Below are 18319 nucleotides of genomic sequence, written 5' to 3'. Positions count from 1 at the left end.
TCTTCCCAGCTTACCCTCGTGGTTTTGTCCTCATCTGTTACTACCACCTGCTTGTTTTTCTAGACAGGGGCCCGCCACGCCCATACTCGTCTTAGCAGCTTGGTGCGCATCCCCCCATGGCTCTGAAACGTTACCCAAGCCACGCCATGGCTTAGTTTTCTTTCTTCAGGATTTTGCTCACAAATTACCTAAGGGCGCCTTCCTCAACCACCTATGTAAAATAGAACAATTTTCACGCTCACCAGGCATCCTTGATCTCATCTGTTCTTGCCACTGCTATCTGACACGCTGTATATTTTTGATTTTTTTTCAAATAGACTCTAAGATCAACAGAAACAAAATTTTATGCCATGTTGCATTGTGGGCACTCAAATAGTTGTTGAATGAATAAAAAACAGTGAAGAAACTCCAACCTCCTACAGAGCTGGGGTTACGAACCCTGAGTGTCAGGGAGGATATGGCTGTGGTCTTCCTGACAAATAAACTCATGTCAGCTAATGCTTACAAAAGGAAATCTGTCACAATTCAACTTCTATTACAAAAGTTAGGTTTCTCCCTCTATTTGGCTTTATAATTTTTTTCTATAAGCTGGATTTAAAATAAAGTCCTAGATGCTCCACTACTACAGTGCAGGAATGGCGGTATAAGGCAAGAACAGGCAGCATGGACATATTCCAACCCAATGGAAACTGAACTTTTTGGGAGGATGTGATAGTTTGAAAAAAAAAAATGGCCCCCAAGGGAGTAGCACTATTAGGAGGTGTGGCCTTGCTGGAGAAGTGTGTCACTGTGAGAATAAATTTTGAGGTCTCATATATGTTCAAGATCCCGCCCAGTGTCTCAGACTACTTCCTGTTGCCCATGAGTCAAAATGTAACAACTTTTAGCTCCTTCTCTAGCACCATGTCTGCCTGCATGTTGCCTTGCTTCCCGCCTTGATGATAATGGACTGAACCTCTGAACTGTAAGTGAGCCACCACAATTAATGTTTTCCTTTATAAGTGTTGCTGTGGTTATGGTGTCTCTTTATAGCAACATAAACCCTACCTAAGACAGAGGAGAAGGGGGGAAGGTGTAGTATTTACACTAACAAGTAAAAAGGAGTAAGAAGTTGTTGGAGGAAGTTGTTCGTTTGTTCCCGGCTGTCCATACTCGAAATAATCACAAAATTACAAAAATAATTATTTGCAATACTGGTTGGCCAATAGCTTAAGCATATTTCTAGCTAGCTCTTATATCCTAAACTAACCCATCTCTGTTAATCTGTGTATCACCAGGTAGACAAGGTTCCAGCGGGCTCCGGCAGAGGTGTCTACATGTGGGTGGCTACATGGCTTCTCCGACTTGGCCTACTCCCTCTATATATCTCTTTCAGCCTGACTTTACTCTGTTAAGCCACTGGTCAAAGCAACTTCTTTATTAACCAATGGCAATAAAAATATTCACAGCATACAACAGGAAGTAAAACAAGTTAAATTTTTACCAACTGAGGAAAATGCTTCAATAAAGGCTCACGCAATCAAAGACTAGCTGGAACAATAGGTAAGGATAAGGAATACATCAATGATTGCTCCTAAGTGCATACCTCAGGGGCCAGAGAATAACTATGTCCAGTTTGTGAGCCACCTGGTCTCTAGGACAACTGCTCAGCCCAAGCACCGCAGTATAAAAGTGACTCAAGGTGGTAATGAAACACAGCAAGGAAACAGACTAGATTTACCTTGGCACCTCAAAGAACCTTCCCTTTGTCCTTTCTGAAATCTTTCTGTAAACCCAATGACTACAGGATCTCAAGAAGGTTTCCACGGGGGCCTATGCCATGTAAGGTGTTCTAACTTCTAAGACTGTCTACCAGCCTCCATCGAAGAAGTTTTAGAGGGAGGAGGAAGGGAAAGGACTGACTGTACTGTCAAGGGAGAGGTCCTGTGTTCTGGAAAAGACACAGAAAGGTAGGCAACAAAGAAGGGCAAATAACCAAAAAACATTTGATGGTAAGTCCTATAAACATAATGCTATCAAAGGAGGATCTTGAACACAGTAATTCCCACTTATAATTGACAATAAAAACTCTTTTGCGTCACAGTCCAGTAAAAACAAATTCTTTTAATATACTTAATACATTTATTCCTAGATTATTATTATAAGAGGCTAAACTGATAATAAATCTATACTAGGCTGTTGAAAATTACTGCCTTGAACTAACAAATAAGACCTTGGGAAGTTAGAAGATTACAAGAAAAAGATACCTTACCAGGTGGTGGTGGCGCACGCCTTTAATCCCAGCACTCGGGAGGCAGAGGCAGGCGGATCTCCATGAGTTTGAGGCCAGCCTGGTCTACAAGAGCTAGTTCCAGGACAGGCTCCAAAGCCACAGAGAAACCCTATCTCGAAACAAAACAAAACAAAACAAAACAAAACCAAAAACAAAAAGGAAAAGAAAAAGAACCTCAAATCTTTATGGTTTAATAGGCTGTGGTATTCGAAGCTAACGAAGGAGTAGTCCAATGCTTTTGCTTCAACACTCGGGGTGGGGGAGTTGGAAAAAATGGTACAGTACTTGTTAAGTCCTAATCAGTGACGCACACACGAATCTCTAGGGTGGCCATGGAAACAAAGACATGACAACCACTTCAGAAGAAATCAGGAGACGAGAGTCAAGATGAATAAAAAGAAACGGGCCATCTGAGGACACAGTTACTAAAACTACATGGAGTCGGCTGGTTTCTTCCGAGAAGGAATAACTCAGGCTCCAGAAGGATGTTCACTTAGAGGATGAACTTTTAAACAAAGGACGTAAAAAGACCAGACATCCAGTCTAAGAAAGACCAACCTGATTTTTGCGGGGTGGGAGTGGGGTTGGACAGGGGTGTGGGTAGACATGGTCTCTCTATTATATAGCTCAAACTTAGAGAGAACCACCTGCCTTTCCAATGCTCAGATTAAAGGCATGTGTCACCACGTCCAGCTCTTAGCTGAATTCTTAAACACAGAACAGAAGTTTGGCTAGGAGTCAAAACTGATAGCTAACTGGCATTCAATAAACAGGACAAAAGAATGCTTTACCGTCAAAGTTGTTATAACAGAAGCCAAGATCTTTTTTATACTAGAGTCCTTAGTATGGACAGGCACTGAGATAAAAAGTACAACTAATTTGCAAATATGTCTTCTCTATAAGTATTAATATGCCAATTATTTCAAGAAAAATAATGCTGAATTCTGAGAAACAACTTAAGAGAATCATCAGAAACAAATATGCTTTTCAGCATTTTCCCCCACTTCCCTATCTAAACCATGAAAACTTAAAATTCCCAAAGGAAAATAAACATGTGTCGTTCCCCCCTCCCCGCCCTGCCTTACATACAGAACTGTTTCAACCTTCCTTGTCAAGTTAGCTTCACTCTGAAATTTCTCAGGCTTTGATTTGGACTAATCCATGGTTATTCACTTTAGAAGTACAGGTTTCAAAGAAATGGCTTAGCTTGTTGTTAATGTAAATCCACTGAAGACACTGCTACATTGTAACAGGTCTTCTTGGTAATGGTTCAGATGGTTCTTAGTTTTCCTGTGGGTACTGGGACCCAAACCCCAGTTTTCTGAAAGAATAAGTAAGCTGAGCAATCTCTCCAGCCCTAAGCATCTTTATTTTAGTAAAACATAATGTGATGAAGATGTAGTAAGATTTTGCTGAGAAGTGGCTCAATGATCAAGCATTTGCTTATCATGTGAAAGTTTTCAGGGTTACTTCCTAGGACTACGGGTGGGGGAGCCAAAAATTCAACAAGATTTCATATTATGAGGCAGACTCCATTAATTAACAAGAACTTATAGATACTTGAGGCTAAATACTTTATAATATCAAAGATAATTCAAGAACCTTAGACGTTAGAAGTTTTAACTTTTAAATTACTATACAGAATAAATATATTATACACATACACACATATTTGTTTTTACCTCTCCCAATGAGAAATAGTGACGTGGAATTTGAGAATCAGGGTAAATATTTTCTAGGTACCAAGAGAAAGGTTTGCATTGTAGTTTATGTCTCAGACCAAGTCTTGATGATATATCTCCATAATCTACCTTTGTAACACCTGTTGAAAGAAATAATTGACTGATTTATTAGAGTTCTATTGGTAACACATGTCTACCCATATGCTCATTCTCACAAAGCAGCTGAATGGGAAGCAGGATTATTAGGTGATGTATGACACTACAGGTGATACGATACGGACCCACCTCCCAAAGGAGAAAACAGGACGAGGCGTTAACTGGTGTTTTGATTTTATTCAAAGGAAACAAATTCATGTACAAATGTAACAAATAAATATTAAAGAACAGTTAGTCACAGAGAGATCAGGAAACTTAAATGTATTTAAGTATATATGTATATTAAGGTAAAAATGAAAAAAAAAATTGCCAGACAGTGGTGTGCATGCCAGCACTGGGAGGCAGAGGCCTCACGGTTCTCTGTGAGTTCAAGGTCAGCCTATTCTACAAGAGCTAGTTCCAGGACAGGCTCCAAAGCTACAGAGAAACCCTGTCTCAAGAAACCGAAAAACTATTTGGTACAAGTATTAAATAGTACAACTACACCCAATCAGCTTTCTCACATAATTTGCTGAACTGTGCTCATACCCATTTGAGTCTTGAAGTAATGTAACTGAACAACCAAGGCAGAATAGTAATAATTTCAGAGAGGCATATCTCTGGGAAGAAACAGACATACAAAAGCCCGATTAACAGAGCAAAATTCTTAGAAAGTCTCTTGAGGAATGCTGAAGCCTCTGCATTGGCTATGTGACAAGAGATGGTTTCATTAAAGTCTTATACAGCAGCACAAAAGGTCTGCTTATGGAGAATGCTCATAACCTGCTTCTGAGGTGGTATTGTTTTATGGACAGGGGATGTGGCTCAGTTATGAGTACTTATCTAGCATACATGAAAGTTTGGGTTTAGTCCCCCAGCATCACATAAAACATGTATGGTAATGCAGGCAGGCACACTTGGGAGATGGGGGCAGAAAGATCAGAAGTTCAAGGATATCCTCAGCTACACAGTGAGTTTGAGGCTAGCTCAGGATACATGAGCCCCTGTCTTTACATACATATATAAATCCATAAATAAGCACTAGCATTTTTAATGTTGAATAAAAATGCCAAATGTCCAGAGAGTGCTTTGTCAGCTAGGAAAATGGCTGAAATTTAATAAGATGAAATCTCAGAAATGTCAACTGCTATAGTTAGGTAAAAAGAAAATTCTTTCTCTGATCCCCCCCCCCCCTCTCATATACACACACACACAGGGGAAAAAGGATACACTTTGTATATATCATGCAAAGTATACTAACCTGGAGAAATTATATAGAAGAAATTCTTGAATTCATCCATCCATACTTCTGCAAGCCGTCTATTATTTTTATTGATAATCTGCCCTGTCCCTCCTGGAAACGTGTAAGGTGTAGCTTTCCGAAACACATGACCAACATGGGAACAAGTCACAATTTCCAAAGTTCCTCCACATTGCCAAATCTGAAAACAGCAGGATGAAGCTTAGTACCTATTTACCAAAGTTGCTGTAGCGTTCATGTAGTATTTTTTTTTCAATTGAACAGAGGGGTTGACTTTTATTTATAGCCTTGAATGGAAAATCTGTAGTTACTGATAAATTCTTTCCAATATGTCTATAAACTACCAAATCTGAACAAGAATAAAGTGGATTGTGTTGGACTTATAGTTTAAAATTCAGAACACAAGCCTGGCTGTGATGACCTACACCTTTAATCCCAGAATTCAGGAGGTAGAGGCAATGGACCTCCATGAGTTAAGGCCAGCCCAATCTACATAGTGAGTGAGATTGGATCTCAAAAATAAACAACAAAGCTCAGGACTCCGAGATCTTGCTCTGGTGTACAGCAAATACTTCCCCGGGACCAAACATTTTTCAAAATTTTGGTCAAAATCAGATAAAATACAAACTAGACAGACTATGATGAACTACGCAAGAAGAGTGAGAGACACAAGAGCAACTCCAAAAGCAGATACGCCTCACAGCATTATTGACTCACACTGCTCAGCCTCAATCCACCCCTGTCAACAAGGACGCACCACTTCAGGAAATGTTCAGTGTCACGTTGCTTGTTTTGTGTATTTACATGTTTGATGTGGCTCATTATTTAACACTCACCACACACACCCATCATCAGGGAGTATTCAGCCAAATTTGTTTCTATTTCTGTCTCTCCAAACTTGAGCCACTACTGACACATCACACAGAATAGACACCAACCATGATTCTTCAACAAGACAGAGATAGTATGTTCTGACCTATTTGGTCAATCAATAAAACACATGGACCAAAAGAAAAATTAAGTATAGGTTTATATTCTTAGTTCAATGCAATTGTTTCAAAATATAGTTTTGTACCATAAAGGGAAATCTCATATTTGCAATTGAAACTCACATTTTGAAACACTCTGGCTTTGTTAAACAGTATGTCTATCTTCAGGTTTTCCCAAGTTTATTCAGTGTTAGAGTTAGAGCTCAGTGAGATTTCCAGGAAGCTCAGGTCTCATCTTTTACACTTAGGCAAAGAGAGTCTCTAGAAGCAAAGGAGCTTCCTGCTTCCACTTAGAACATACGCAGTGCGTCTCTACTGATTGCTATGTGTCAGAAGCTGTTCGGCAGCTTGTGTTATCACCTAACATGCTGATTTAGTGGACACACAATGAAAGGTCAACTAGGCTGATGAAGAGTCATTTCAGAACTGCTTTGTCTTTTTCTTCCTTTTTGTGTTGTATATGCATGGTTGTGTGTGTGGTGGCCAGAGGGTAACATCAGGTATCAGGGTAACATCAGGTAAATCACTTTCCTTATTTTGAGACAGGGGAGGGGCCTCTCACTGAAACCAGAGCTCACTGATGTAGCTATGGATTCTACAGTCTCTCTGTCCCAGCACTTGGGAGGCAGAGGCAGGCGGATCTCTGTGAGTTCAAGGCCAGCCTGGTCTACAAAACCTAGCTCCAGGACAGGCTCTAAAGCTACAGAGAAACCCTGTCTCGAAAAACCAAACCAAAACAAAACCCCGTAACTTAAGCATTTAATTAATGTGTTACATATGTCAGGGGAAAACTTGTAGGAGTCAGCTCTCTTCTACCACATTGGTCCTGAAGATTGACTCAGACTGAAGGAAGAAGCGTTTTACTCACTGAGTCATCTCAGCAGATCCATGCCTAGCTTCTTTTCAGTAGTAGCTAGGAATCAAACTCAGACCTCCATGCATATGTGGCAAACACCTTATTGACTGAGCCATCTCCCTAACTGCTGTCACCTTTTACTGAAAAACATAAAACTAATATGGTAACCAGATTTAATAAGAGAACAATTTCAATTAGGTAAGAAGTAAATAACATAATGTGAAATTATGTTTTAGTTAGGTACCAAAGCAGCCCATTTAAATTACAAATTGTTTCTATTTAGTTGTTGAAGTTGAATTACTTCCTTAAAAGAACAGAAATTTAACAGACTAGTAAAGCTAACCGGGTTATTTGTTGAAATAGTTTTTAATAAATCATCCATAGTGCCATCAAACTCTTCATAGGCTGAAGGTTCTGGGGTCAGATTAGACTCACTAAATTTTATTTCTTATATAGACAACAAGAATAATGAACACATCTTTGTGGTTAAGTAAAAGATTTTATATTTTTGTCAAAGGGAACTTACCCTAAAGGAAATTTCTAGGTTTTCTCCTCCCCAAATATCCATTCCAGCATCATATGTTCCAATTTCCTGAAAGTAATCTCTGTCTATTGAAAAAAGGCCTCCGGCCATTGTAGGTGTTCTGAAATTCAATCATAATACTATGCCATTAATTTTAATAATTTAAAATTGATAATCAGTATTTGTTTTTAGAAGTACTATAGTTCTACAGCTGTTTATAACTACAAAATAATGCTTACTCTTACCCTCTTCAGAATGTTTACACCCTCGGGGACTGCTGTGGCAGACGCGATCTGCACTTTGCTCATGCTCTGTTTAATCCTAAATATGTTTCCTGTCCTTAGCACTCTTCCTGATCCTTGGTACCGACCGACTTTCTATCTCAGACTCCTTAAATTGAATGTGTTTCTTATAACCTTCTCCATTTGACCAGGTATTTGATTCCTAAGTCCTAGCAACTATAAAGGTAGTTGATAATTTTATTCAACTAGACTCAGGTTAGGGTTAAAATGCCAAGTTCTAAAGGGTGGCAAATACTGCAAAAATGGCAGGTTGAAAGATTAAAGTTAAAGACAGGATGAAAACAAAGAGAGCCTTTCTTAGGTCTAGAGAAAGCGTAAAGGAGGTAATGCAGTACAGAGTAATACACTTCTTCTAAAGGGACCCTAACCACCTGTGGCAGGTTTTCTGCAGAAGCCAAGTCCAGGCATGCACAGGGTGGGGTGGAAGAAGCATGTAAAAAAAGCAGAGAAATGATCATGAGGGAGGATTAAGAGGGATGGGTAGCAGGGGTTCTAGTTAATCACTGATTTCCATGAAGGGTCAGTATGAAGGGGTAAAAAAACTCAATCCACCAAGAGAAAATAATTAAGGTCTTGGATCCAATATTCCATAAGGTTCCTATAAGTTCAGAAGTCACTGACATGTGCTCATCCAGGATCCTCTAGGACAGCAGCGTTGTCTGTCCAGTGAAAGCTGTAATTTCCAAAGTTTTCAAATATCTAAGAGTTCTTGATTTAACACTGAACTGAACTAAGGGCCTCTTTGAATGGGTAAAGATCTCAGGCTGGCTCTGGAAAAGAATGTATTAAGTGAAAAAATAAAAATCTCTTCAACTTCTCCAGAATTGGATTTGAATTCATGGGAAAATAGACCAGAGATGCTTAAAATAGGAGAAAATGGAGTTCAAGTGCTACAGAAGTGGCAGGTGGATGCAATTGGGATAAATACTAGGATGGTTTAGGAGCTCAAAGTCTGTTTCATGCCCTTACCAGGTGATTCTTATGCCTTCCTGTCACCCGTGATCAAGTACAGTAAAAAAACAAATACACATAAATGAAAATCCCTTTATACACTGCTAATTCTAGTTATTTTAAAAAATTGTGTGAAACAGCTTTTCTAACCTTACTGTCAGTAACTACCACCCAGATGTACATATTAGTAACAGTGGTACAGCGCAAGCTGCGATTCTGAGATGGCACTTTAACATGACATGATAACCGAGGAGCAGCTTGAACTTAGAAATCTGTAATGTTTTCATACAGGAAAGAAGGAACATAAGTATGACATCATTTTTCTTGTAGACTAGAGTTCACAGAATGAAAGAAAATCTAACTTTATTAACTGGAGGACAAAAATCCCCTTTGAAATAGATATATGTAAAACACAGTTCTTGACTACATACAAGGTATACAATTGCTAGGTGTTTCTCAAAGTACACTTTAACCCCACTGATGAAATGTCACAACTCTCTGCAACACACTACAAAGGAAACGTCTGACAAATCACCTGACAGGGAGAGTCCGGTCACCTTTCCTTCTGTCCATTTCTCTTTGGGGGACAGGATACCAGCGAAAATTGAGCTTCCAGTTGAATCCACCATAGGTCATGTCAGAGCCTGCCATGTACTCGAAAGTGTCATCGCTGATCACATCAATGATAGGACATACCACTGTTCTCCTGATGTCATAAAAGGAGATTTAAAAATCTTTCAAATGTTCCTAACTATAACGACTATACAACAAAACAATTGCAAAAAATTTTTCCTGCTACAACCTATACCAAACCAGTATCATAACCATTTGCTCGCTGAGAACGTTGTCCTTTTGCTTTTCTTCTTTTACACATTTTTTTTCTATTTGCCACATGGAAAACATTATATTAATGACTATACATTTAATCATTTTTAGACAAAATTTTCCTTTATAAACAACTCTGTCATTTCTGTTCTTCAGTTTTTGCTAGTGAGAAATTGAGTATATTCATGTATGTAATCTACAGCATTCAGGGAAAATGTCCAGCACGGATGTTACTTAAGTCAGCATTCATTACTGTTTTCTAGTCCTGTTATATACATATTCCTCACTGTAATGCTATCAACTTTGAAGCTGATTTCTTACAGTTTTATTAATTAAATTATACTAAATAAATAAATAATAGTTCAGGACTTTTTGAATTTACACACACACACACACACACACACACACACACACACACAAACGGTGCTTGCTTGTTTGGGTTTTGGTTTTTGAGTCAAGGCTTCTCTCTGCAGTCCTGGCTGTCCAGGAGCTCACTATGTAGACCAGGCTGGCCTCAAACTCTGAGATCCTTCTGCCTCTGCTCCCGAGTGCTAGGACTAAAAATGTTTATTGCCACAACCAGATGAAATTTCAAGTTTTTAGTTACTAGAAGGGAATTCTTTTCTTTTGGGTTTGTATTTCTTCATATAGACTGATCACATATTCAGGTATTTTCCAGTTGGATTAATTTTTAAAATTTAAAGGAAAAACACATATGTGTGTGCGCACACACACACACACACAAACAAAAACAAAAACAACTAAAAACATCCAAATGACAACAGCTCTTTTGAAGGAAAGTGTCCCAAATATGGTCGTTCACAGGATGTGATATCATATCCATTCTATTAGTATTTAAAGAAGTCTTCCCAACCAGGCAGTGGTGATGCACGCCTTTAATCCCAGCACTCGGGAGGCAGAGGCAGAGGCAGGTAGATCTCTGAGTTTGAGACCAGCCTGGTCTACAGAGTGAGTGCGAGGACAGGCTCCAAAGCTACAAAGAAACCCTGTCTCAAAAATACAAAACAAAAACAACAACAACAAAAAAGATGAAAAGAAAAGAAGTCTTTCCTATGGACTGGTGAGATGAGATGGTTTAGAGGGTAAAGGAACCTGAACTTAATCACCTGAGTTCAGTTCCTATGATCTACACTGTGGAAGGAGAACCAACTTCTGAAAGCTGTCCTTTGACCTCTACATGAGTACCACGGCTTTTTTTTCAGTCTCCTCCGCTCCCCGCCCTGGGGCCAGCAAGTTGGCTCAGTATTTAAAGATACCTGCTTCCAAGCCTAACAACATGAGTTTGATTATTCACGTGGAGATAGAGAAAAACCAACCCCTGCAAGTTGTCCTTTGACCTTAAACACACGCGCGCAGACACACACACAATTTAAAAAATTTAAATCACAGGTCTTTACTAGTTTTGTTTTTTCATTAAAATTACTCTAGCCTCATAAAAATAAACAGTTAATTTGCTACTTTTTCTATGTTCTGCTCAAACATTTTGGTGGGAGCACACCCCCTCTTACACACAGGGTTCCTCTGCTGTGTGTGGTCCAGTTCTCATTCTCCCAGCTTTGCTCCTGTCACTCTCAACTCGTACATTTATCAAGGGACAAACAGTATCCCAGAATTCAGTACAGACACCACAAATACCAGCCTCAATGAGTGGACAGCTTTTTTGCTCTCACTTTGTGATTTACTTTTTCTTTTTTTTCTTTTTTGTGTCAACTCAATAGTGAATTTTTTAAAATCTGTTTTTGAAGCCAGGCAGTGGTGGCACATGCCTTTAATCCCAGCACTCGGGAGGCAGAGGCAAGAGGATTTCTGTGAGTTTGAGGCCAGCCTGGTCTACAGGAGCTAGTTCCAGCACAGGCTCCAAAGCTACAGAGAAACCCTGTCTCAAAAAAAAAAAAAAAAAAAAGAAAGAAAAGAAAATAATAAAATTAATTAATTAAAAAAATCTGCTTTTGTATTTATCCAGCAATTTAACATTATCTATTGGACATTATTCAGGATATATAATCCACCATATAGCCCAAACTAAGGTATTTTGGTTGTTGTTTTAGTCAATTCTCTCCTATACATCACACACACACACTATCTTCTTTGTATGGGTTCAGAATTATGGGTTTTTCTTTATGCAATCAAGTATCTCCTAAACCAGTCACCTTTTACTTATAGAAAAATGTTTAGAGAGATATTCTATTGTTTTGATTCTTCAGGGCAATGATCTCTTCCTTAAACTGTTGGGTGTCCTTTGGTTCAATGCTGGTTTGTTTTGTCTCTGAGAACAGATAGCTGTAGTGACACCATTTTCTAACAAAGAGAATAAGTGACCTTAACCCTTCCATTCTCCACTGGACTAGTGAAAGTCTACTGCATACAATCTAAGCCTTAAAGTTGATGTGGAGAGCTTTAAGATCAAATTGCCAGGGCAAGCAGAAATTCAACTAAAGAGGTCAAACAGACTGAAGTTACTTCTTTCTTGACACTTTAGAACCAAGAGAAAGTCAGACAATTCTTTGTAAAGTTTATGACATGAAAGACAAAACCATAGGCACACCGCAGCAATGCTTGTTCTGTATCAACAGGATAAGACGATTCCAAGATACAAGGTGCCTCTCTTCAGCCTTATGCTACAAAATGAGAGCTATAGTCCCTATGAAGGCATCAACAAAGATGAGATAATCTGCCTGTCCCGTGGCAGTCTTTGAAAGCAGGGACAAGTAAATTCCCCATGAGTTCATTACTGTCTGCCTATTCTGGTCCTATTTGGTCAACCTAAAGCACAGAGTAATTAACGATTCTACAATATGCTGTCTAATTCATCTCCATTAGGACAGTTTGCAAACTGGTTAGCTGCCAGAGTTTAAGAGTGTGGTCTTGTTTGTATTTTGTTTGGAGCACTCTTTAAGTCATTTTAAAGGTAACTTGAGGGAATGGTACTTTTGTATTTATTTAAAAACAGAATTCTGCAATGTTCCACACAATTTAAGATAAAAATAACTAAGAACAAGTTCACAAATTCCAAAAAATTACCTGTCATGTTTGATCCTGGCTAAGAGAGGCTCCAGCCACCCTGCCGTACACTCACAGTGTGCATCTAAGAAGGTGATCACTTGGCCTTTGGACACAGCAGCTCCTTTTAATCTAGCTCTGATCAATCCAGAACGTTGTTCCATTCGAATTACATGAACTGGCACCTTGAGTTTTTTCACATAACTCTCTAGAGGTCTTTTCAAAAAGTCTGAAAATATAACAAAAGGATGAAATGAAAAAGGCATGAATTGGCACTACCCAGATTTAAAGCAATTTTGATTTTGTAGCATTCCTTCAACATATACATACTGACAAGAGTCCTCCTAGTGGGGTTCCTTGCCCCCATCAATGCTATTCCCTAAAGGAAGCCCTCTAATTTCATGGCGGTATGACTAGCTGCCTGTATCTTACCATAAGAACACAAAGACAAATATCTATGGCTCAAGTATCGTCTAGGGCAGGCATGTAACCACGCATCTTTATCAGGCTTCCAATTCTCTTCCTAATCATGCTGAAGAATCTGTAACAGAAGCAAAGTAGCCCGGCCAGGTGTGACAGCATTTACTTGTAATCCTAACCTTGGAAGGCAAAAGCAGGAGGATTTTGAGTCTGAGATCAGTGTTGGCTACACAGGGAGTTTTGAGATCCTGTCTCAAAAAAAAAAAAAAAAAAAAAAAAAAAACAAACCACTAACACACCCAACATACACAAAACAGAAAAAAGAAAATTTAGGCCAGGGAGTTGTTGCACATGCCTTTAATTCTGGCACTAGTGAGACAGAGGTAGGCAGATCTGAGTTCAAGGCCATCCTGGTCTACAGATAGTTCAAGGACTGCCAAGGTGACACAGAGAAACCATGTCTCGAAAAACAAAACAAAACAAACAAAAGAATATTAAATCTAGATCACAACAGAGAGAAGAAGCAGTTTGTAACCGCTATTACAGTTTTATAAACTGAGATTTCTTCCAAGGCAGAAACAAAGTATCTTATTGATCACACAGTCTCTGACTACACACACGGCAGGAATCAGAAAGTGAAACACTAAGAGATAGGAACTGAGAGATCCATGTCAGACAAGTGTGAATCTCAAACTACTGACGGTGATGGGACTGTGTCTTTCTAACCAGTAGGAGTGAAAGATGTGTATAATCTATCTAGGGAAGGGAATATTGATTTACAGAATCTTAGACTTTCTTCTAAAACTTCAGCAATTGATGGTGAAAGATTAAGTTAAATACTTAAATACTGAAAGCAAGACTTCAAGAGCTTCCTGTCAGACGGGGTGAGAGGACAAATGGGAAGAAAGTGATTCTATTTGGTAGAATCAGATTGAGGCATTAGTAATGTCATCAGAAACCCCAAACCCTTCAAAAGGACAGGGCTATATCTGATTACTAATCTCTTTTTCTGTTAACTCATTTCCTAATATTTGTGCTAAAAATAGTATTTCAAAATAATACTATGATTTTATGAACTAAATCAAAAGGTGAGAAGAATATAACCAGATTCTGAGGAAAAAGGTTTGGACAATGCAATCTGAGGAAAACATTTTTATACTAGCAATGAGTGGGTTTGTGAAAACTCCGCACCTTAAATGTGTTTATCGTCACAGTGGCCTGCAAGGTTGTGCTGTCACATAGACTTTAGCAAAGAATATCTACACTCTCAGAGTATTACATGAATTTGATCAATGTGACAGTTTGTTATATTCCAGGCTTGGCTAACATCATTTTACGCTGGACAGAGCACTATATGAATACTGACTGGCCAAGCACAGTGGGGATACCTGTAATCCCAGTATTAGGGGATGGAACAGAGGAATGAGGGTCTCAAGCTTGAAGTCAGACTGGCCTAGGCTTTGTAGCAAGACCCTGTCTCAAAAACACCAACCCAACAAGCAAACAGAACCCAACAGAAGGGCCTCTAGAGAGAATGCAGGAGTGTGGAGCACTTAATCTGTACAAATATGGATCAGCATTAGTCTATGTGTGTAGAGCTGAACAGAATCATCTGTGGTGGGGTACAAGATACGCTCTAATAGCTTAAAGTAATCAAAGTTCATTGTAACTGCCCTGGCTGTTCTGAAACTTGCTTTGTAGACTAGGGAGGGCTTGAACACACAGAGGTCTGAATGCCTCTGCCTCCTGAGTGTTGAGATTAATTAATACACCCTTTTATTGGTAACAAAAAATTTTAATACATGATTCTGTAGCACTATAACAAATTTCCTTGGCACTTCTGACATCTTTGTAACTTTCATAACAATGGACACTAGGAAATTTGTGTTTTCAGTTCATACAGTTTTAAGCATCAAGTCCTGAGGAGGTAGTGGTGACTAGAAGCCTTCCTCCTTAAATACCCTACTGACTGCCGTCCTATAAACATCCCCAACCATCACTCTACCACACAGCATGACGTTGTCAGAAATTTGCCACTTGCGGGTACTGCTGAAATTTGTCCTGTGCATTTGTACATTCACTTTAACTGTTTATAATTTCTGACTTCGAAGGTTTTTGAGGATAGATTTAGTTTATATTTTGTGCCCCCAGTAGCAATATTCTAAGCACTCACAAAATTTATTATGGTGCTATAGCTCTTTCTGTTTAGTGAGTGCTCTAAGATTCAACAGAAATACACTCATTTCCATTCCGTACAATGAGGGAAAAATTAAGTTACAATAAGGCTGGTGAAGGGGCTCAGTTTGGTAAAGTGTACTTGTCTGACAACCTGAGTTTGAGTCCTGTGACCCATGCTGTGGGACTATGTTCTTGTACACTGTAAAGATTTGTCACTCATCTTGGCTTAATAAAATGCTGACCGGTCATCAGCCAGGCAGGAAGTACAGGTGGGCGACCCAACCATACTAGGAGAATTCTGAGAAGAGGAAAAGCAGGGATGCAGTCGCAAGGCAGATGAAAGGAAACAAGATGAGAATGCCTTACAGAGAAAAGGTGCCACAAGGCTAAACATAGAAAGAATTATAGGTGAATTTAAGTTTTAAGAGCTAGTTAGTAATAAGCCTGAGCAATATACCAAACAGTTTAGGATTAACATAAGCCTGTATTTCTTTGGGACTGACGGCTGCATGACAGATGGGACAGAGACTTCCGTGTACAGACCCATGTGACAGAAGGAAAGAACAAAAAGTTGTTCTCTGACATCTACCTGTATACCTTGGTGTGTAGGCAATGTCTCTTTGTCTCTCTTTCACACACAGCAATAATTACGCACAATAAATAAAAACAAAAAAGCCACTATTGAAAAGTCATTGTTCACTTTACTGGATGTAAATTCCTTGCCTCTTACTAATGTGATTGCACACAGGCTACTTAGAGGGGGAGAGAAAAATAAAATTATTTTGCCTGAGGGGAAAAAACTCCTTACAAATAAATAAACCAAGTAAGAGTCACTGGAAAGTGCTGCTGCAGACTGGTGTTTCAGCCCACGATAGGGAGCATATATGGCAGCATAACATAAGTGTCATCACAGTCATTTTAATTTGTGTTAAATATACTGTGATTTCTACAATGACAAAAATTATCTGATGATGCATTTCTCAGAACTATCATTATCATTAAGCAGGGCTTACTGTATATAATAGCTCTAACATTAACTTAATTTTCTAAAAGAAAATAGATTAAGGAGATAAAATAAGGACACCTGAGAACGATCTTATTTTTCCACTTACACTTGTATAAGCTGGCAAAATAAACTAAACTATTAACAAAAAACTATTAACACAAACTATTCCCAATAATTAATGTATGTTATAACTAAATATAACTACTTTAAAATAGACACAATATAGACACAACTAGCAGATAGAGTAACATTTGACTGTAACCATCTCAGCAGATGCAATGAAAGAACAGGCAAAAAAGCTGGTTGCATTCAAAGAGGTGAAAATGATGGGCTATGAGGCTTAAAGTTCATTAAGAAAGGTATGGAGGCTCAAGAGATGGTTCAGGGCTTGAGAGCACTGGCTGCTCCTCCACAGGATCCAAGTTTAGTTTTTAAAACCCACACTGGGAGACTCAGAAGCACCTGTAACTCCAGCTCCAGAGGATCTGATGCTCTCTTCAGACCAGCATGGACACCTGTACCCATGTGCACAAGTCCACATACAGATACAAGAAAGGAATGAAGAAAAGTAAAAACCTATTTCCTGGAGTTCTCTCCAAATCTCTCCCGTGTAAACAGGAATTCTGGCAGCACATGATACTAGTTAGTGCTGTAGCACGGATGGACTGTGCTGAAAAACAAAGCACTGGGAAACACTGGGTTTCTGATTTAACTTAGTGCCGTCTTTTCTATAACATTCTGCAGTATGAAATCTCCAAGAAGGATTCAGAATAAGCAGTGTACCTTTTCCTGAGTGCTTCATGAGACAGATGAGGATATTCTCTATCTGTGGAAAAACCCTGACATTTTCAGAAGGGTATCTGAGCAGGAGACGTGCTAGAGATTTGCGAGAAAAGAGTCAGACTACACATCACACTTTAATTGTATTTAATCACGTTCTGCAACTAACTACAGATCATTCCTAAAACTTAGAAAGGAAGGAAACAGGAAGAATTCAGAGAACTCCAGTCTGGACCTCATTTTCTGCAAAGGTTCTTCTTGCCACTCAGAACTAAATTCTCCATTTGCGATCTCCAGTTTTCCACAGAGAAAAACTCTAACAAGGTGTGGGTTTCTTCCTATTCTACGTCAACTCTATATCTCAAAGCATTATTTCTTTTTCTAATAAGATTAAGATGCAGCACAATTAAACACTAAAGTAATACTCTTTAAGTTTTACAATGGAATACCTTTCACTATATGAATGAGTTTAAATGCTAAGGATTTTTAGATAAACTGAAAGCAAAGGTTTGCAGACTGTTAGTGTAACCCGATGTAAACGTTACCTCTCTCACTGGCATCGTCTACAAGGACAATCTCTTCTATCATGTGTCTTGGTGAGCGATTAATGACACTGTGGACTGTTCGAAGAAGTGTGCTCCATGCCTCGTTGTGGAAAACAATCACCACGCTTGTTGTAGGAAGATTATCTGGATACACCTTTGTTTTACACCTAGAGACAAAGCAAATGCCTTTATAAAAGTAACCTGAAGACACTATAGTAAATGAATCTATACTAGATAAGTTGACAGAACAATAAAGTTTGTGCTAATGGTAAGACTCTTAGTTGGTTTCCCATTTAAGTTTTGACTAATGTTGCATGTGTAATAATACTGATATAAAGTAAGAGAGTTAAAAAAATTATTTTAAAGATATTGCCTTTAAGATATTCTTAAAATAAGCTCTCCCGATTAGGTTTTGGGGGGGTTGATCTACGTTGTTATTATTATTATTATTTATTATTACTGTTGTTGTTGTTATGAGACTGGGACTCACGATGTAACTATGATCTGCCTGGAATTCACAGAAATCCTCCTGCCTCTGCCTCCCAAGATTTAAAAGCATTCACCACACCTGGC

At 38.8% G+C, this 18319-nt stretch overlaps 1 protein-coding gene across 1 annotated transcript in view; it reads right to left on the bottom strand.

The window, feature by feature from the left end:
• Galnt1 (polypeptide N-acetylgalactosaminyltransferase 1) overlaps window positions 1-18319 on the bottom strand; it is a 44712-nt gene that overhangs the window by 8847 nt on the left and 17546 nt on the right. The window contains exons 5-10 of the mRNA XM_038330224.1: window positions 17747-17913; window positions 12839-13046; window positions 9507-9677; window positions 7722-7839; window positions 5351-5531; window positions 3955-4094 (exon numbers count right to left, since the gene is read on the bottom strand). Of these exons, the coding sequence (XP_038186152.1) occupies window positions 3955-4094; window positions 5351-5531; window positions 7722-7839; window positions 9507-9677; window positions 12839-13046; window positions 17747-17913 (985 nt within the window). The remainder of the gene's footprint in view (window positions 1-3954; window positions 4095-5350; window positions 5532-7721; window positions 7840-9506; window positions 9678-12838; window positions 13047-17746; window positions 17914-18319) is intronic.

This window comes from Arvicola amphibius, chromosome 5 (genome assembly GCF_903992535.2).
Source record: "Arvicola amphibius chromosome 5, mArvAmp1.2, whole genome shotgun sequence".
Taxonomy (NCBI): domain Eukaryota; kingdom Metazoa; phylum Chordata; class Mammalia; order Rodentia; family Cricetidae; genus Arvicola; species Arvicola amphibius.
This window is presented reverse-complemented; position numbering and strand designations above follow the sequence as displayed.